At 46.0% G+C, this 21,016-nt stretch overlaps 1 protein-coding gene across 2 annotated transcripts in view; it reads right to left on the reverse strand.

The window, feature by feature from the left end:
* UBXN4 (UBX domain protein 4) overlaps positions 1–21,016 on the reverse strand; it is a 1,027,720-nt gene that overhangs the window by 526,396 nt on the left and 480,308 nt on the right. For both annotated transcript variants that reach the window (XM_069616541.1, XM_069616540.1), the window contains one exon: positions 17,589–17,697. In XM_069616541.1, the coding sequence (XP_069472642.1) occupies positions 17,589–17,697 (109 nt within the window). The remainder of the gene's footprint in view (positions 1–17,588; positions 17,698–21,016) is intronic.

Here is a 21,016-nt window from a genome sequence, read left to right on the forward strand (position 1 = left end):
TGGCCCCTTGCACTCCTTTCTGATAATACTTGCCTGCCCTTAGCCCCACTATCCTAACATAACAGGTTGCGAGTTCCCGAGCAAGCAATACTCCATTACCTACGGGGGGAATGCCTTGCCTGCTCCATAACCTGTGCTTCTTGAGTGGGCGACTCATCTTGCCTGATTAACTGCGGTGCAGCACACCTGCGGAGCTCAGCTCTCCCTACTGCATCACTTTTGCCTGTTAGGCGCAGAGGACCCACAAGGCTGACCCACAAAGTTCTCCCACCTACCCACCTACTATTGCTCTGACTGGGTAGCATGCACCAACAGACAACATAAGCATACGGGTTATTTGCTTAGAGCAGCATCGGTGTTGCTGCACACCATTCATTGTGGGAGCCCTGCTGTTTAACAACTGACTTAAACACTTAAACTCCTAAGTGGTAACAGTGATTGGCCATGTCGGGTAGTAGTTGCCTGATGGCAGGGTCCACAATTTGGTTTTAGCTCACACTTTGTACACAAGAGCACACAAAGACGTGGGTTGCACTGTGCCGCCCAAGGACATCGGATTAAACCTTACGGCCCACCTTACACTCCAAGACACACTGGAGCATAGGCCATCATCTGCTCTAACTCATTTTCAGGGATAATGTCACTGACCAAAGGCAAGAGCAACCCAACAATTATGGACTCGTTTGCCACCCAGGGCAAATCTCATGACCCACCACTGCGCTCAACTGTAGCGCAAGTGGAAACGGACGCACCAGAAAAAAAAACCACAGGAAGACCTAGTCCTGGCTGAGATAGCTGCCCTAAGATCCTCACTGGAAATGAAAATAGATGAGGTCAAAGTGGACATCCAACTCGTTAGGCAAGATGTTAGGCAGTTGACTGAGAGGGTCACGTTGGTCAAACTGGAGCTGAAAGAAACGACTGCCTCCACCAAGGACTTGGAAGTATGGGTCAAGGACCTGGAGAGAAGGAATACTGTATTGGAACTAAGATTGGAAGACGCTGAAGGGAGGGCCCGGAGGAACAATAAAAGGCTACTGGGGTTTCCAGAGGGCAGAGCGGGGTCAGACCCCACTTTATACATTGAAAATGTATTACTACAAGAGATTGGACCAGGTAGTCTGTCACAGTGCTTCACGGTCTAGCGTGCCCATCGGTCGCTACAAAAGAGACTTCCACCGGGATCCCATCCTAGACCTGTCCTTGCAAAGATACTGAACTTCCGAGACAGGGAGGTCATACTGAAATACTCCAGGGAAGGCAGCGAAATACAGAGGAACAATTCCAAAATTGCCATCTGTACCGACTACACGCCGGCAGTCCAGAGGGCCAGGAACTCGTTTGCGTCGGTCAAAGTGAGACTTTGAATGTCAAATATATGCTGAAGTACCCAGCCAGACTAAAGATCATTTACAAAGGCAGAGCACATTTCCTTGACACTCCTGCAGAAGCAAACATGTGGCTGGAGCATAACAATATAGCCAGCAGTAAAGAATCTAACATGACCCAGGGAACACCCTTGTTAAACTGGGCTATGTTCACGTGCTTAGGATATTCTTGCACCCAGCACAGCGTTACTGGGGCCTAGACGTATGCTGGTGGCAGCTGGGTGCTGCGTCCACATTTGCATTACTCTGTTAAAGCCGCTGAAAGGATTCTCCCGAAATATATAACTGTGTGACTCAAGTCGTGTTGCAACTTGTAAGGATGATACCCACCTGAATAATTTTTTTTTGCATGGAATGGGAGCAACGTGTGTTCAGCTCGCACTGGACTTTGTCCGAATTTATATTGGTTGCTGGCCTGTTGCTGGCTCCCATCACCCCACACATGATGAGCCGGATAGGCTCTAGTGGTACGGTGACGCCTGAGCACTGTATAGTTGCTGGGCGATTATACACAGTTTGGTTTGATGTGTTATTGGTTTTGTGTTCTCCATGCATTTTGGTTCGCATATTGCTTCTATTGTTTAAGTGGTCAAGTAGGAACCGGGTGATTAGGCATCAATTGCAGATACATAAACTGGGTTGGAGGAGTGTTGGAGCTTGACATGGTGGGTCAGGGGGGATTGCTGGTTCAAAGCATAGACTGATCTGCGGACACCTTGACTAGGACCCCCATTAAAATATTGACCTGGAACGTATGAGGGTTGGGCACGGACCTCCACAGAAATTGGGTGAAATCTTATCTGAAACGGAAGAGGATATCTTTAGCCCTACTCCAGGAGACTCATCCGACGCCTGAAAAACTAGATGGGGTGGGCGGGTTATGGAGCGGCCTACTCTAAATATACAAGAGGGGTGCTTACATGGATAGACGATACTCTGCCCTTCCAGCTGCTGAAGGTGGACATGGATAAGGAAGGGAGGTACCTCATCCTCAGGGGTTACATAGACCACATTGAAGTGTGCATAGTTAATTACTACTTCCCAAATCATAACATTCCATCTCATGTTCGCACACTTTGCGCTCGGGTTACACACCACCACAAGTGCTTCTTCCTGTGAGGGGTTGGGGGGAGGGGGGCGATTTCAATTGTACTGGATATATTGTGCCTGACAGTTCTTTCCACGCCCCGGGGAGGTCAGCCATCAGCTTTGGCTGCTCTCAACTCGACACTGACCAACTTGGATTTAGTAGATGCCTGGAGGGAATTGAACCCTGAGAGCAGGGGGTACTACTGCTATTCCTCCCCTCGTGCTTTGCACACCAGGATTGATTACATCTTTGTTGGGCGATGCCAAATGGCTGACATATGCAGCGCGAAGTACTTGGGCCGATCAATATCAGATCACTCCCCTTTGATGGCCACTTGGAATCCCCAGGCCCCCAATTCCGATGTGGCGTATGCCTGCGGAAGCTTTGACCAACCAGATTTTTAAGGACTAGTTCCAGACGACATTGTCCAAATTCTTACAACATAATGGAGTAGCGTAAGGGAGTGGGGCATCATATGGGAAACCATGATGGTGATGGTCAGGGGCAAAATTATAGCCAGCGCCGAAGGCATCCGCAGGACATTGAAGGTGGAGCTGGAAACCATGGAGGAAGAAATCCGCAACCTGGAGACCCGATACGCGGGTCACAACTGAGTGAAGAGATGTTAGCTAAGACCTGGTAGCGCTGCCTTGAGGCGTGGGAAAGGTTATCTAAATTCGACTATGTTACAAGAACCACCAGGGCGCGCACACAAAGGGGGACAAGACGGGAAGGCTCATCTGGTGCCTTTGTAATTGGGAGAACCCTAGACACCAGCACACAATCCTAAGCAATGAAAGTGGAAGCATATGTAGGACCCAACCTGGGATAAATTGTATTTTTGCCACATAGTACTCCCAACTGTATAGTCATGATGAGCAAGTACCCCCCCGAAGATGTGACGGAAGCCCTCTCACTTATATCACTTCAGAGATTTGCAGCCACTCAGCAATCTGATCTGGACCAGTCTGTTACTGTTGAGAAGGTACGATTGCCTCACTCGATCACATGCAAAACACCGTGAAGTGACGAATCCCCCCCGGAATTTTATAAAACCTACAACCCAACGCTGGCTCCAGTGCTGCCCCAAGGTTTTCGAGGACGCCTACACTAAGGGTGTACTTCCAGCTAGCATGAGGGAAACCCTGGTAATACCAATACCTAAACCAGGGAAGCCTACGGATAGATGCGAATCCCATCGAGCCCCTAGCCATGCTGAATTATGACATGAAAATACTGACCACGGTATTGGCAGGGCGGCTCCGCAGAGTGATCGCAGATCTGATATACATCGATCAAACTGGGTTAATTAAAGGCCGCAGCACTACTCTGAACCTTCGTCACTGCAACACAACTTTTGTGCAGAGTAATGATTGTCCAGAACAGTATGTGGTGGCATCACTAGATGCGATTAAAGCATTTGACTCGATTTACTGGCAATGGCTGTTCGCAGTACTAGAGGGTTTTGGGTTAGGCGAGAATTGTATTTGTTGGGTAAAGATCCTGTACTCCTCACCGACTGCCAGGGTCAAATCTGGCAGGCAGGTATCTGCAGCATGGGACATCCAGAGGGGGACACGCCAGGGATGCCCGCTATCACCCATGTTGTCTATACTGGCACTGGAGCCCCTAGCGGTCTTCTTAGGCCAGGAATTCTTTGGAGGCGGGTAGCCGGGTTGGAGGCACTAGACACCTAATATCGTTGTATGCAGACAATGTCCTACTCTATATGGGTGAACGGTAACACAACCTCCCAATAGTTCTGGAGGTAATGGACAATTTTGCTAAACTGTCAGGGATATCCTTCAACAGAGAGCAGTCTTGCCTCTTCCCTCTGGCGGGACTCCGTGGGGTGGGGGTCACTGTTCTGCAGAGACTGGGGTCCCGCAGGAAGTACATTCCTTCAGATACCTGGGAGTACACATGCACACGCCCGAAGACATGCACATACGTAACACATTCAGGGTGGTGAAGGGCCTCAGAAGGTCTGTGTCCTTTTGGTCCAGACTCCTGCTCTCATTGATGGGTAAAATAGCGATTAAAAAAATTATCGTCATACCCAGATTTCTGTACTACTTTACCATGTTCACTATATTACTGCCCCCTTCTTTCCCTTATTAGACACACTACTTCGGAGATTCCTGTGGGGCTCATCTCGACAGGATCGCCCTCACAACACTGTGCTTGCCTTACAAGGAGGGAGGTGTGCACAGCTCCCGAACTTGGAATATTACTAATTGGCAGTGAAACTTAGATTTGTTACGAAATGGCTATCAGACAATACCACATCTGAGTCGCTACTATTCCAGCAGTTGGTGGCTCCTGCCTACCTTAAGGACATGTTATGGCTACCGCATAACTGCCTGAACTCTACACCCTTGCTTGTTGCATTGAGAAGGAATATATGGCTCAGAACTTTAAGATTGCTGAAAATGGAGTGCCCGTATTCGCCCAATGTCCCGATAGTGGCAGATGTATCTAAGAATAGAGACAATCTTGCTGTAGCAGACTGGGGTGTCTCCATCCGGGAGACATGTTTCAAAATGGTAAATTTAGAGTTCAGGACACCATAGTCGAGCACACCGGACTGGGAGGCACGCAGAACCTGGGGCAACTTAACTGCTAGCTTTAATGTACTCCTTGGAAAACGGCTGGTGACCTGTGTCCAGATTGTATGGTTGTCTAATGGATACGCCCCAAACCCCGGAGCTCTAAGTTGAAATTGTGCTTTGAATCCGACCTAGGAATTGCTATTAAAGAGCTGGAGGAGATACTTGGATTCCCTAGAAATGTGTCCCGGAATGCCCGCTTTAAACTGATTCAAATTAATGTGCTCCATCACACGTATATGACACCTAGTAAGGTGGATACATTTAATAAAAGCAAACACCCGACCTGCCCGTTGTGTCGTCGTGATGGCGCAGACCTGGTCCACATGTTTTGGTGCTGCACAAAAGTGCAAGGTTTCTGGTCCTGCAACGAGCAAGAGTGCAGAAAGGCTGGTGTCACCAGGTATGCCTGTAGCCCAATGGTGTGTCTTCTAAGTGCTTACCCAAGGACAAGCACAAACACTTTAAGTTCATGTATCTGGCCAGTATTCTTTCTAAACAGTGCATTGCCATGTCCTGGAAGTCAACTGGGGGCCCACAGTAACTACGTTGGTACAGAGGCCTTGAAGCCTGGACAGAAGCAAAGATCAGAGTGTGGGCCAGGTGAACACAGCCAAGATGAGACCTCTGGTGGTGCATATGACTCTTGGAAGCTACTCGTCTGGGATATGTTCCACCCCTCAGACGATAAACCTCCATGAGCTTCTTCACATTACCTAGAACTTTACCACACTGATATAGGAATCCCTATCGCCTCTGCCCCCCCTAACCCCTTCCTATTACCCTTTAACTGGTCTCTGACTACGTTTTGCCGCCACTTGGGTGCCCGTGTCGAAGTCAATTGCTGGTCTTTCCCATCACCAATCTGACCATGGAACTAATTGATGCTGAAGCCTAGTTTACATGCCTGGAGAATTAGTTATTAAGTTGTTGGATTTTGTTTCCGTTTGTTTTGTATGTTGGCTAAATTGCTTCCAATCATATGCCTAAAAAGTATGCTTACAATCAATGAGCACTGGATTGCTGCGCTCCTGTATGTTTGTCAATGCCAATAAGCAAATTTAAAAATAAAAATAGACCTGGGAGCGCTGGAAACCGATGCATTTCTGCAGAGATGGGACAGAGCAGTGCATTATGCTTTCCCACCATTAATAATGTTAGCCAGGACACTAGCAAAGATCTGCCGGGAGGAGGCAGGACTACTGATCGTGACGCCCACCTGGAAATCGCAGGCCTGGTTTCCAGTTCTGATGGAACTTTCTTCAGATTTTCCACAGATGATTCAGCATCGTCAGGAACTGCTGACAGATACAGTGGGGCAGGGAGCCTCCCGTTGTTGGCCTGCAGGGTTTCATGCAGAGATGGGGCATGCCAGGAATTTTGGGACAAGCTGCTCATTTTATCAAAGTATCATGGGCTGCATCTTGTGAGGGGTCAGAAATGGGAGCCGGACACAAGGTAGTGATATTTTCAAACCAAGAGATTTATTAAAGTAAAACTGGGTTGGGAAACTGCCTTTATGGCCCTATTCTAGTCCTTGTGTCCAAAACGCCCTATCCTGACCAGCACACTAAAAGAAAACAACAAAGGAGTGCAATGAAATGTCTTTATATTGATGTTAACAAACATTCAAAACCAAAAGTGTAAATGACTCCAACAAAAATGTTCTCCAAGGTAAAGACCCCTGGATCCAGGGGATGTTCTCCTTCCCCCTGGATTCTTAAATAGGATGACAAAAATGTCTCTTTAACTAATAGTTCCTTTGTGTCTTCAACAGACTCACAAAGTTCTTGTTTAATCAATATGTTCTGTAACAGTCTTTCTGCAGAATTTCATTTATCTTAATAGATTGCCTGGTATGCTCCCCTGCCAGGAATCTTTATATTTTAACCTGCCTGTGCACTCGCCTGCCAGGACCTCTTATGTGTTTCACAGTTCTTTGAATATACTGCAATGGAATATACCGTGAGATGCTTGGTATATTTGCCTACGGGGTCACTTGCTAAATCTTCTCCCTCATACAGCCATCTCATGCATCTATACTTGATTGGGGTTTGCCTTTGTACTTTGCATGCAAACATATTTCGGGTATTTTCTGCATCAGCAATTTTGTAATATTCAAACACTTGCAGGGCTTGTTGGAACACCCCACGGTTCCCAGCTGCTCTGGGCAAACTCACTGGTCTCTTCCAGCGTATCTGACTCTGCTTGCACCACTGCGTTGTGGCTCTTTCACCTGCTGTCCTTTTTAGAGTGGGCAGACGTTCTTCCAATGTCCTGGTCGGTTCCACAATCACACGCCAGCTTTCCTTCTCGGCCCAGACTGACGATTGCTGTCTCTTCGAGTGGCCCGACATCCAGGAGCTCCTGCGAGGCTCGTAGCGGCTCCATAGCCCTTCCTGCTCGCACACAGCTGCTCTTCTCCAGTTCCTGCGGCCTTTTCCGCTCCACTTGGTCCTTCTGTGTGCTTCGCATTAGTGATCCTCTACCTGGGGTTTAACGTTCTCTCCCGCACTGCTCGATTCCATAGTGCGATTGCCATTTTTAAATGTTACGCACACTGAAGACTTGGAAAGACAACTACACTGCATGTTGTACTTCCAGCTCCTGTTACTTTGCACAAACTCCCTTGTTGTCCTCCTCGTCTCAGTACCTGGGTGGTTATGGTAGTTGGGGTCCATGTATGCAATTGGACTTTTAACTCTTAGATGGTTTTTCTCAGGGATTTTGCATAAAGGCACATTTAAAACAAAAAGGTGTTGAGTGTGAGTTGTGGGTGTTTGAGTCAAAGGTGGGGCCTGACCAGAGTAGTGTATAGAAAAGGTTTATTGACTTCTCCCTACAAGGGGGAATCGTTAGCTGACAGCAGGCCATTAAGGTGTTGGGTGTCGGAGGGTTTTCCTCATGGGAAAGGGGGGAATATTGTGACTTTTTAAATGGAGTCAAAACATCTCCCCAGTAGTTGATCCCCCCACCCTCCATGTGATCCTCCTTCATAAAACAGCCCCCAGGTCAGGGTCAGGTAGCAGCTGCCGTCCCCTGGCCACATGGGAGGAGGTCACTGCCAGGGAATCTGAAGACTCCACTGGATTCATCACACTATGGCGCTGCATGGCATTGGTGGGAGAGCTGGTGCGAGCAGCAGGGTTTTCACCCCGTTTCTACCCCTATAGTGCAAGTTTTGTATTTCTTAGTGACCCTGTTGGAGGAAGGTAGGGTGTTCCGCACTATCGGAGTATACAGGTCTGTCATATCAGCAGGACATGACCGAGTACATGGGTCACCAGTGGGCAACCATCCAGCGATGGTTAGTTTACTCCGAAGGGTGAAGCTTTGTAAACCACCTACGCCAAAGTATGCATCATTATGGGACATTAACAGGGTGCTAGACCTTTTTGTGAGGTGATCTGTGAACGCGAACCGTTCTGTACAGCAGTAGTCAGGTAAGCTGGCGATGTTACTTTGTCTCGAGTCTTGTAGAAAAGTATCCAATGTGAAAGGATTAGAGCTAGATAGTGTTTTACCCAAAAGGAGTAGCATTTAACATTGCAAAGCGTACCAAATTGTACTCGTCAGTCATTTCTTACCCATATTTCTCAGAGGATGCCAAACTATGTGCAGCAAAATGCATTAAAGATTATGAGAGGGTGACACTGAACATCAGGTCACAATGTGTAAGTCAGCTGCTCAATACGCGTAGGAAGCCTTTCAAAGCAGAAGCGGTTGCTGCTATAGCCAGATTTGTGCAATAGGTGATGGCACTAGCGGGCATTGATCTTACAGAGTTTGGGGCACAGTCAATGAGAGGGGCCAAGGCATCCAAGGCCTTCACGGAAGGTGCAAAGCTGCAAGATATATTGATGTCGGTGGACTGGTCGAACAATTCTACCTTTAAGACATTTTACTTTAAGCCAATGTCAACTGTAGTGGCTATGGTGATGGGGAACTTTGAACAACCATAATGTCCGCTCCGGTCTTGACATAGAATGAAGATACCCAGGATTACATCGCAGGGAGTCTAGATTCTATTAAAGACACAGATGCGAGCATTATCCCTCCCAAGATACGCAGGAAGTAAGTTGTGGCAATTATGCTGTATAGAAGTATCATGTTGAGAACTACAGACTATCTCCTACCCTAATTTACATTCTCGTGCTCTGCAGGTGAGGAGCAGAAGAATGTGTAAGAAGTAGCAGTCTGGTGCAATATTGAAGTATCTGAGGGATCCGGATACCGGCACATCATGGAGCACGAGTTGACTTCACTGACAGTTTGGTTCGAGTTTTTCTTGTGAGCAGTGATCCCAGTTCCTACATGTGATTAAAGAATAAGCGGTTACAGTTAGCAGATCATCAATAGAGAAGAGTAAATGAATTGGGAAGAATGTAACATGGTAGAGAGGAGAGAGCCCAGATTGGTGCACATGAAAATGACTTGTAGGGGTTTGTAGGTTAGTCTCTTTTAGGGTTTCCCAGTTGTGTTTAAATAGTTTATTTTTACATTTGTAAAGCGCTCTAAACCTGTGGGTACCAAGATGCTGGCTGCAAGATTAATAACAGAAAAACGAACCAAACGTCAGATGAGTTGGCTCAACCCAGGGCCAGGCCTCAACAGAAGAGCAATGTTTTGAGGCGTTTACGAAAGTTCCAGTAAGATTGTTCCAATATTAGTGCACAGGGTAGATAGTTCCAGTACTTGCAGACGATGACTGGGAAGCTCATCTCTTGGGCTCTAGATAGTCTGTATCTTTGTGTAGTAAGACAGTTAGCGTGAGAGGATCGCGTGGGTCTTGAAGATTATGCTTTTTTGATATTTCCAGACAAGTAGATGGGGCAGAGTTGGATAGGCATTTGTGGGTGATGGCTAGGGTTTTAAACAAGATGCGCTCATGGATGCGGAGCCAATGAGCCCTTCTTCTGGCCGCCGATATGTGCTCTCGTCTTGGGTTGTTTAAGGCAGCCCTGAGTGCACTGTTCTGAATGACCTGAAGTTTGATAATGTTCTGAGAAGAGGTGTCTGCGAAAAAATGGCATTGCAATAGTCGAGTCTCGAGCCGATAAGTGCCAAGGCGATAGTAAGGCAGCGGACAGTGGAAAGAAAGGGTTTGTTGGCATTAATTATGGTGTGTGCAGCTGAGGAAGCAATGGCATTCACTTGCCATGTAAGGGAGAGAGTGGCATCTAAGTGCACGCCCAAAGCCTTTACGACGCTGGATACTAGAATAGAAATGCCATTGATAGTGAAGGTGCAGTATGCCTTGTCCAAATTGTTGAGAAGGGCTTGAGAGCAGGCCAGTAGAATCTCTGTTTTGTAGTCATTAACGCACAAGAGATGAACAGCCATTCAGGCCTGTACAGTTTGGTATACTGTGTGCAGAGTGTCTGAGTCATTAGCATAGTTTCTCTTTAGGAGGGACGAGGAACTGTGTGTCATCTACATAATTGGTGTAGGAGATGCCTAGGTCATCCAGGAGATCAAATAAAGGTTTTGTAAAGATGTTGTAGAGAGTGTGGGCAACGCACTAGCCTTGGGGCACACCGCAGGTAACCAGGGATGGGGAGGCAGAGGTATTATGTGCCAAATCTCTCATGGATATGTCGCCCAGGAATGATGAGATCCATGAGATAGCTTTGGTTGAGAAATTAGCCGCCAAACCAAGGTGTTAGCACAAAATTTGGTCCACGAGATCAAAGGCTGCAGATAAGTCTAGCAGGAAGCACGAGTGCTGGCTTGCCTGCACCTTTGATCTCATCAAGTTTGTTTTGGACATCCATCAGTGTGGATTCCATGCTGTGGCCAGGTCAGAAAGCAGATTGACGCAGACCTAGGATATTATTGGATTCAAGAAATAGCTGGATCAGCAGATAGGCTGCCCGATACAGGATTTTGAGGAGGAAAGGGACAGTGGTGATCGGGCGGTAGTTCGTGGGGATCGAGGGGTCTAGGGTGGGGTTTTGGAGCAATGGGAGGACCCAGGCTTCCTTTATTTTTTTACATTTATTTATTTATAATGTGCCGACAGCCCACAGGCATCAAGGCGCAGAAACAAAGACAAGCTTAGACACAACACAAAGAGGCACTGAGTAGGTGTAGAAAGAAGCATAGATGAGAGTGGTGATGAAGGGAGCGAGGGCTTCTGCGCAGTCCTTAATGACTGTAGCGGGGCACACATCCCCTTGACACTGGGAGGGTCTGAGACCTTTCATGAGCAGTGAGACCTCTGCCTCAGTAACTGGTGTAAAGTGAAATTGCTGTATGTTCAGCGGAGTGACATGGAGAGTGGGGTTGAGGGAGGGGAGCGTGTGGTCGCTAATGGTGTTGTTTATAGTAGGGTCTTTCTCAGTAAGAGGTCGATTTTAATTAGGAGAGCGTTTTGGGTGTTTGTACACCAGGTATCATCCTTGGTGCAGATGGTGGATGGCATGATGGGGGATACCAATTCACACAGAATAGCGAAGAGCTTTCATGTGCTTGATTTGGCATTGGATATTATTGCAGCATAGGTGGTGCTTTTGGCCTGTAGTATGACCAGTTTGTAGTCTCTTGCTAAGGAGACAAAGCAAGTTTGTTGGGCTCGGATGGAGTTACCCTCCAGTTAGATTCAGTCTCACGCTTTTTCAAATGGAGAGAGCGAAGGTCTGCTGTAAACCATGCGTTGAGATCCATAACCAGTTTAGACTTGCGTTGGGTGAGGGGAGCGATAGTGTTGACTGCAAGCAAGAGGGTTTTATTGTAGATGTCTGCTAGGAGTGCAAGGTCACAGGGCAGTGGCTGTGAGGGTTGCAGCTCATCCAACATAGGTATGATACAGTCTTTAGTTAGGGTGCAAGAGCTCCTCGCTAAGGTGGAGGGTAAAGGCAAGGACAGCCTCTTTTTAGAGGAGGAAGTTGGTATGAAGAATGTGATGATGTATGGTCGGTCCAAGGGCAAGGCAGGTTGGAAGTAACCGAGATGTGGCAGTTAAGCTCTGCTAGCCAATCTAAGGTACATACTTTGGAAGGCGTAGGGCTAAGGATTTGTTGTGTGAAGCCAAGAGTGGTAAGGGAGCTGGCCAAGGAAGCGGTGTTGGGGTCGTCCCTGTCATCGAAGGCTAGATTTATGTCACCAAGGAGAAGGATTTTGGAGGTAGGTTTAGTATTGGTGGAAAGGACATGCATTATGTCCTCTTCGAAGGTTAGTGGTGGGCCTGGAGTGCGGTAGACCAGGTGGATAGTTATAGCAGTGGTGTGTGAAAGAAAGTTTGGTCGACAGTAACTCTCCATTGGGTAGGGTGGAGGTGCAGATTTCTCCGATAGGGAGAGACTATGACGATAATAGCTACTGCGCCGGCTCTGGAGTCTTGTCTGTCTTTGCTGAGAATGGTATAACCCTGCGGTATTGCAATGGACATTGAGGGACCAGAGACAGCGTGAAGCCATGTTTCTGAGATGGCAAGCAGGTCCAGATTGTTGTAATTAGGTCTGAAATGACCAGTGGGTGAGCCGGGATAGACCTGGCGTTGACAAGTGCTGCTTTTAATTGGGTCTATGAGGGGGTCAGCAATGTGATGCGGACAACTTGGTAAAGGTTTTTCATAAGATGCCATTTTATTACCTAAAAAAGGTCTGATAAACACCTCACTGTCCCTACCCTGAAGAGCACTTCCCGGGTCTATCAAATTAAACTTAAAGGCAACACTCTAAAAAAAAGGAATCTGTCCCTCACACTTATATATAGAAAAAACCTATAAAGAGAATATATGGCAATTCAAATATAACAGAAATAACAGTTATGTTCAACATAAACTGATGACTGTTTCTCCTTGTAACCTTGAAAAGTTCTGTCTTGCAAGTTCTAATTATAAAATAAAATTATTCTTGCTCCTAAAGTCTCTTACTTGGACTTTGACCAACAGTTCAAAACAGACAAGTTTTTTACCTCCACTTGCAGCAAAGAGTCCAAGATAACTTCATCTTAGAAAACCAAAATACACTTGCACAGTTGATCTGTATCAACAATAATGATTTGTCAGGATGACTCCACAACATATTTTAGTGACACTTCTTCTTCAAAGCTTTTAACCACACCACAGTACTTCAATGACTTCTACCTGGTCCACTCACCTGCCAGGTCTACCACTACAAAGTCCCTGCACTGGTATACTCTTAAGTCAGCACTAAAGAAACTCCCAACACTACTACAAGTACTTCTGTGGTAAAGTTTTCTTCAGACAACTTAGTTAAGCTTTTTGACTTCCAATTACTTCAGTATTGATTACTTCTTCTGGGAAGACATGAAACACATTTGTGCTGTTTGTTCCATACCTGTGATTGCCACATGCAATGCAGGTTATGACCCTCTCCTCCTGAATGTTTTCTATCAGAAGGGCTGCTCTCCTGCCACTCGTGTTCCCACTCTTACATCAACCAAAAGCTGAAAATGGCTTTCTCAACCGTGCTCTTCTTGGGCTTAGGCAATGCTTGTTTGGGTATTTTCCAAGTATTGCCCCTTTCTCACTCTGGCCAGAGAGTTTATAATCGGCTTGCTTCTTCATTGCCCTCTTGGCATTGTCAATGATGATTCTGGTTAGCTTCTTTTAGAATTGCCCTCTTTTGGATTTGGCAATAATAGTTCTTAGCTTATTTTAATATTGCTCTCTCTTGGCTTTGGCAATAGTGATTATTGTTAACTTCTTGTAATATTGCCCTCTTTTGGTTTTGGCAATTACTCAACCCTTTATAAATATAATTAGAATTGTTTCTTCTCCCACAGTTCTTAATCTCTCACTTAAGCTTCTTTGTATCAGTACGTATTCAGAATTAGTATTTTTCTGCAACTTTAACTTCTTAACATCAATTCGGTACTCTATGTATCAGGACCTTAAAGTGCTTCTGTCGGATGACAACGTTTACTCAATGGTGACCTTTGATGCTCAAATGAAGGCTATTCTTGTGCAAATAAACGCTACAGTGGAAGATCTAGTGCTAGTTCTTCCAAATATAAAACTAAAATTTTATGAAATGGACTGGATCAGGACCATCTATGCCAATCATACATACACAACTTACATTGAATATGCTGCATTTGAAAGAAATAGGTTTGATCGCGCTAGCTATATATTGCGCGAAAGCAAGTCAAATTTACATACGGTTTAAATTAAACCAATTTCCAACTCCAGAGCGTTCTCACCACAGCGTTTCTACTATGGTGGGTAATCATTTATCACGTCGATTTCGTCTCTTAATTACTCAACCGGAAACATTAAAACATTTAGTTGTTTATTGCTCCCATTTGGAAAGGGACCAAAATGAGTTGATGGGCTGTTTCTATCCAGAGTTAACTATGGTAGCTCGAATCTCATTCTGGAAAAGATGCATAAGAGGGGGAAACACACGGCTGTTATTGGCATTAAGTAGATTTTTGTTCAAAATTGAAGAATTGTTGATGAAAGTGAACCAGGTGATATGTGAATGATTACATCCCCTAGGTGTGAGATAGAGAAAATGTCTGAACATACACATGCTAGGATACACTAAATCTAGCTGGGCTCTGTGTGGTGTATGGGTTTGAAAATAACAGAGGCTAACGTCTGAGTAGTTTTTAGGTGGCCATAATGGTTTCTAGTTATCTAAAATGGGTGACATAATTTTAAGATTTATTTTGTAGAGTTTTAGGATGTGAATTATGCACCAAAAAGTTGGTTCAATGTATAACTTGACAACAAGTGAGGTATGTTTAATTTAGGGTGATGACTAGAATTGATGCCATTAAATTAATGATGTGATGTTTTCTGATATGTTGGGTTTTGTACTTAACTCTTTTATGTTGTTTACTTAGGATTCCTTAAATGTATTATTGTTCTTGTTCCGTTATATTTTGTTTTTATGTACATATTATTTTGGCTGTATGTGTATATGTATTTTAAGAATACCTTTTTAAGAATGTGGTTGTAATATGCACCAACGTTTGTAAAGGTTCCTTTGTATACCATATACAAATACATTTTTTTTTAAAAAAAACATTGTTTATGGCTAGCGGGCAGATATGGAGCGTTCCGAGGGTTACACAATAACAGTGAACTCACCGGGTGCTGCAAACCAGTCCGCCAGCTCTGCTGCCACCGTACCTTCTGCTTCCTTCACTTTGCTCTGCATGGTAAACTGCTTCTCTTCACCTCCTGCGGCCCGCGCCAGTTAGGAGAAGGGCGTTCCTCACTCCACAAACACTCCAGTGCTCGCCTGCCACTGAAGCATGATTTACAAAAGGGAAAGCTCCATAAACAAACGCTTCCCGACACGCAACCTCTGCATTCAGGGCCATCAAAGGTGGGAAAGCTTTCCACAACAAAGTTTTCCGCCGTGCAACCTCTGCATGCAAGGCCTTTAAGTTTAGAGACTTTCTCAGGACCATCATCCACTCTGGCAATAGCGGTGGCTCCGCCGTCTCGGCTTTCCTCCTGCTGCTTCTGCTGCCACTAAAACGTGGAGTAACTGCAGGCACTCCACCTTCTACTACTTCTTATGGCCTGCACCTGATTTGGGGGCAGAGGGGTTATACTCAACAGGCCCTCTCTGGTGTGGGCCTCTACATCCCTCTTCCTCATCCCAGTACTTTGAGCATTGTGGGACTTGAAGTCCCCGATGTTCGAACTACCTCTTTTGTTCTGGACATGAGTTTTAAAATTCACTGACTTCACTTCCTGCGTTAGTCTGACCTTCAAAAGAAGTTTTAAAATTATACAAGGATTGACTCAGGTTTAAAGGAGAGTTGGCTTTATCAGAAGATGTTAATGATCTGATGACTACATTTAACATTCTTCTGTTGACTACAAGAGACCATATCACTATAAATGTGGGCAACCTTGTGAATGGAAGTTTTACTCCTGACAAGTGATTGATTAGGTCAGTTTTCACAACCACCAAGATGTATAATTTTGTGAAAAGAAACCTCATTCTGAGAGCAAGCCATTACATACGCTGGCATCACTGAAATCGTTTCCTCTGAGGAAGACAAATAACGTGCCTCACCCAACAGAGTTCACCTGTTCCCTTGGAGCCCTTCTCCTCCCAGGTGATCCTCCCAGCTAACACCAGCCCCAGTGTCAGGAAAAGGTAGCGGCTGACTTCCCCCGGGCACCTAGCAGGAGACTTTAGGTATGTCTTTGTGAGGACTCCACAGGATTCATCACAGATGTTAGAAGAAATGGGCACTTGTTAATATTCGGTAACCTGAGGTGAGCAGTGTCATGCTTGGGGCTAGTTGGTGTTAATGGTCCCGGGGTGGGGTCACCTGGTATGTGTACATGCGGGTTGCTGGGATGGAGTACAGGTAAGTTATGGATGGGTAGAGAGGTACTGTGGTCCCAGATCTGGTCTGGGCTCGGCACGTTAGGCTGGCTGTAAGAGACTGATGGTCTGCAAGTGTGTGGAACGCTGTCGAAGGCGCATCTCTGGCCTAGTTGAGGTGTGCTGGTGACAGCTGGTAGGTGACCGGCATGGGATGGAGGTCTGGGCTTGTGGGAGCGTCGTGGAGATTGAGGTAGGTGCCAGAGAGCCTGGATGTGCAAATTAGGTTCTGAAGAGGCTCCATAGTGGCGGGTATAGCACTGGCTAGGGTGGCGTTTCCAACAATGCAGGTTTTTGCAGGTCAAGGGTAAAGAATGCATTCTATTTGCAGTTTTGGGGGAGGGCTTGGCAGCAAGCTTGCCTGGAGCAGTTCTCGCGCTGTGGGTGCAAGTGGAATTGCTCAAAGGGGAATAGGTCAGGCTGGTGCTTGACCGCAGGTGTAGGTTTCTAGCCTTCAGAAACTGGTCTACCATTGGGGGAGTGTTGGGGAGCAGTACAGAGAGCCGGACGGGCCGGTCTTGATGGCCAAGGCATGCCAATGCGTAACACTGCATGGTTGGCGTTGCAAGCTTTGATTTAAGGAGGTAGAGGAGGAGATCCTGAAGCAGAGCTAGGAGGAAAAGGAAGGGAGCAGGGCAGGAGGTAAAGGGTAGGCGGGATAGTTAAAATGGTACGGCAGTGTTTATGGAGGAAGATAGTCGCTGTGTAGCCAGTGGGCGCACATTCTTTACGGATGTTCTTTCTGAGCGCCTTTGCCGACCCCAACAGAGCCACACATGGAACACGGCCCTTAGTGGTGGCCTTTCGAGGGTGAGGGTGGCTTTGCCTGCCGGCTACCTGCATCATTGGTGTATATGCGGATTGGCGACCAAACCGCTGCAGACAAAGGCGGAATTTCAGAGAAAAATCTCCAGCACAGTCTCCAATTTGTTAATGAGAGCTGCAGTAGAGTAGCAATAAAGAGGTTAAAGCACAATGCTCGCCTCCATTTCTTTAACAGAATCAAGACTCCCTGCGCTGTAAGCCTGGGTAATCTTCATTATATTCCAACTATTCCACATGTATCGCCAGTGACCACAAGAGACTACTTTTTCACAATTGGCCGATTCCTGATAAATTATACTAAATCTATATTACCAATACTGTAAAACTAAGCACTGCAGACATTAGAACAAACCTTTCAACCTTCTCTGAGATTTCATCTTCAGACCGCTGATCTGCTGTTGATATTGTTGTAGAACCACATGCAGTTTCCTCACACGGATTCAATTGCAGAGAATTGAGAGCTGTTAAAAAATAGTTCAGAAGAAATGTCATACAAACGCACATGTATTGATGAAATGAACTAACAGACTACAAAGATTGTGTTATAAGCTACCACTTTCAAGTAATACATCAAACACTATTGAAACATGAAATGGCAATTCTACAGCAAAGCTATTCTTCCCAAATTCATAATCTTAAAAGCATTTCCCACTCATCATCATTTCATTGATACATTGACTTTTTTTACTTTTTCAAAAATATTTTAATGCAGTTATCCTAGGAGAAATATAATTCAAAGTAATTTTATAATTCAGTAAATAGTGCAATTTGAAGGCTTCCAGCGTGCTCATCATCATGGAAAGACATCAGTTTGTTTTTTCAGTTTGCATGTTGTGATGAATCAGAAGAGATCATCCCAGAAACCCTGGCCTGGACCCATTCTCATGTGGCCAGGGAAAGGCAGCCACTACCTGATCCTGACCCTGGGGGCGATATTATGTGGGAGGGTCACATGAGGGTAGGCTCAGGTCAGGAAGAATGGGAAAATACTATAAATAACTTCCCTAGTGATCATACCATATTGTTGGCCGATTGTAAAGTTGAAAATCCTGAAAATGGAGTGAATCAGAACATTAGGGACTTCAAGTCCCATAATGTCCTAGGTACTGGAACAAGGAAGATGCATGCAAAGGCACAGAACTGCAGTATGCAGTCTAGTGGTTCTTATGACTGACACTTGAGTGGGACTTTAAATATATAACACACCTTCTGGTGCAGGCCATTAGGAGAAGCAGAAGGAGTGGGAAGCAGCAGAAGCAGCAGTTTTTAGAAGGTGTAGGAGACAGACGTAGCTGATGTGAAAGCGGGACGCAGTGTTAAAGCTGTGGAGCGTTTTGGCAAGTGATTTGCTAAGTTAAAGGATGTTTGGGAGAAGCTTTGCCTGCAGATCAGAGTTTTGCTTGACCGGATTGTGCTTGACTCGCTGGCCTGGGAGCTCGCTGCTTGCCTCATCGGGTCTGGTCAGAGACACTCTTTCCCTATATAAACTCTGGGACAGCAAGAATGGGCGCACGCGATTTGCTAAGTGAAAGAAGTTTGGGAGTCAGCAGTTGGTGAGTCGCTTCCCCTCCACTTTGTGTCCCGTGCAGTTTGGCTCCTCTCCTCTAAACCTCGTAGTGGGGCTTGTCTTCCTGGTTTGTAAATAAACACTCTGTCATATTGATGGCAGCAGCGCTGCGTAGAAAAACACAGACAGCGTAACAGATACATATGACAATACAAGAAACCCTTTGTATTTCCACTATGACAGAGGAAGCCATGGACTCATCAGCGGCAGCGATTGTTTCCCATCTTCAAGCGTGTTGAGTGTTCCTACTTTGCCCTCTAACTCTGGGGTTCTAAGTGAGGCTGTGTTGGGAACTGAGGAAGTGGGTATTGCAACAACTACTTTGACGTCTGCCCAGGTTTTTCATTCCGAGACATCGCTCGAGGGCCCCCCGGGGCCCTCGTTTACACTCGACTCAACTGGATGCTATTAGTGAAATGGGCAAACATATTCCCAAAGTGGGGCATGTTCAGAAGCCCACTTGCCCATCTACATCTTGGATGGGTACTTCCTACGGTTATGCAATGACATGCAACCTTCTGATCCTACAAGGAAATCTGCTGGGTCAATGGGAGTGACTTTGAAAATTGTTCCCCCACTTCCTCTTGTAGTACAGGAAGGTTCTGCTTCACATGCCCCATTGCTGCCCCATTGCTGCCCCATTGCTGCCGACAGACGAGTGTTGTACTCCTCTGTGCTTGACTGGTCGAAAAGTACAGATGCCTCAGCCTTTCACATTCGACTCTTTGGGTTCAGCCTCCTTTTCAAAGCTTAATTTGGTGCTCTATTCTCTGCTAAGACTCAATGATAATATTAAGGACACTGTCAGGGAGAATGCTTTAAAACTCACAAATCTGGAGGCGCTATTGCAGAACCTTTCCGAGGGCAGAGGGCTTTTCCCTCAAGCTGTTTTTTGTGACCATCATGCCGACAGGGAGACAAATGCTATACCAACAGGGGCAGGTCGGGATGAAACTGATAATGAACAGGAGGAGTTGGAAGAGATGGGGGGGGGGTGTTGACTATTCCTAAATCTATTTCACCTAATTCTCCTGCTTCTGCTTTGCTTGCTTCTGTCACATGCATAAGCGCCTCCCCTCTGAAGTTTGATTCTCCCCAGGCTCCGATAAGAACTGAGAAATCATGGAGACCGAGGTGGAGCAAACCCACTCATTTGCCAGGACCCAGATTCCACCAAGAAATCTCAAGAGGAACAAAATAAAAATAAATATTAACAAGAGAAAATCTAAAAATCAACTCGCCCAGAAGCATATTTCCACAAATTCCAGTACAAGCCATGTTGGGCAACTGTCTTCAGTGGATGCCATTATTGATTTAAACCCACAGTACTCTCAAATAGGAGAGGCCGTCACTGTGAGGCAAAAGGAAGTGGGGGTTGACAGGAGGCAAAGAAAAGTGACTATTTCATCTACCCTGGGGGAGGGTTCTGCTGGTCTGGTGGACCACTCTACCGGTCCTATTTCTTGGCCCATGACTATGGTTTCCAATGTGGCACTTAGGGAGGGGTTGATGGATTCAGCGACCAGCGCTTTCTCAAATTTCAGACCCCCATCCAGGTTTCAATCCCATTGCCTAACTTTTAAATCCATTACCTCCTTCTAGAAACCTGTTCAAAAGGCACACTAAACCAGCTTCTGATTTGACCTCTACGGGCTGTTCTCAGCTGCAGTTTTTGGCTCCTATACCTTTAGTGGCAGAGGAAAGGGGAAACTAGCTCTACCATTATGGCTTCTCTTACAAATACTAGGCAGCCAACAGTTGGGGAGAAGCCTTCGGGGTTGTGTCAGAGCTCTGTTATGCGGACTAGCATTATTCCCAGAGTGGACATTTGTACATCTAAGATTTTGGGGTGGGAGATAGACCCTAGGATTCATGGTTCTATTCGACTGAACAGGTCTAGGGTTTTGGAAATGTTCAAACGTTAAGAGCTCTTCACTCTGAGGACAAGGATTTGCTATCCCTCCCATTAGTGAACAATAATCATGTGGTGTTGTTTTATTTCAATCGATAGTCAGGCTGAGGCAAAATCCTTTTTGTTACATTCCTTGCCCAAATCTGTTGGGGCCGGAGTGTAGTCAACTGTCACTCAACCCATGTTAGCACAGAAGGCTATGTTAGCTTTGGTGCTACAAGACTCCGAAGGTTGGTCTTGGTTGGATCCAGCACTGAAAACATTTGCAGACTTGACTCAGGGCCTGATCCAATCATAGTGC

Source organism: Ambystoma mexicanum, chromosome 9 (assembly GCF_040938575.1).
Source record: "Ambystoma mexicanum isolate Mex_15411 chromosome 9, UKY_AmexF1_1, whole genome shotgun sequence".
Lineage (NCBI taxonomy): Eukaryota > Metazoa > Chordata > Amphibia > Caudata > Ambystomatidae > Ambystoma > Ambystoma mexicanum.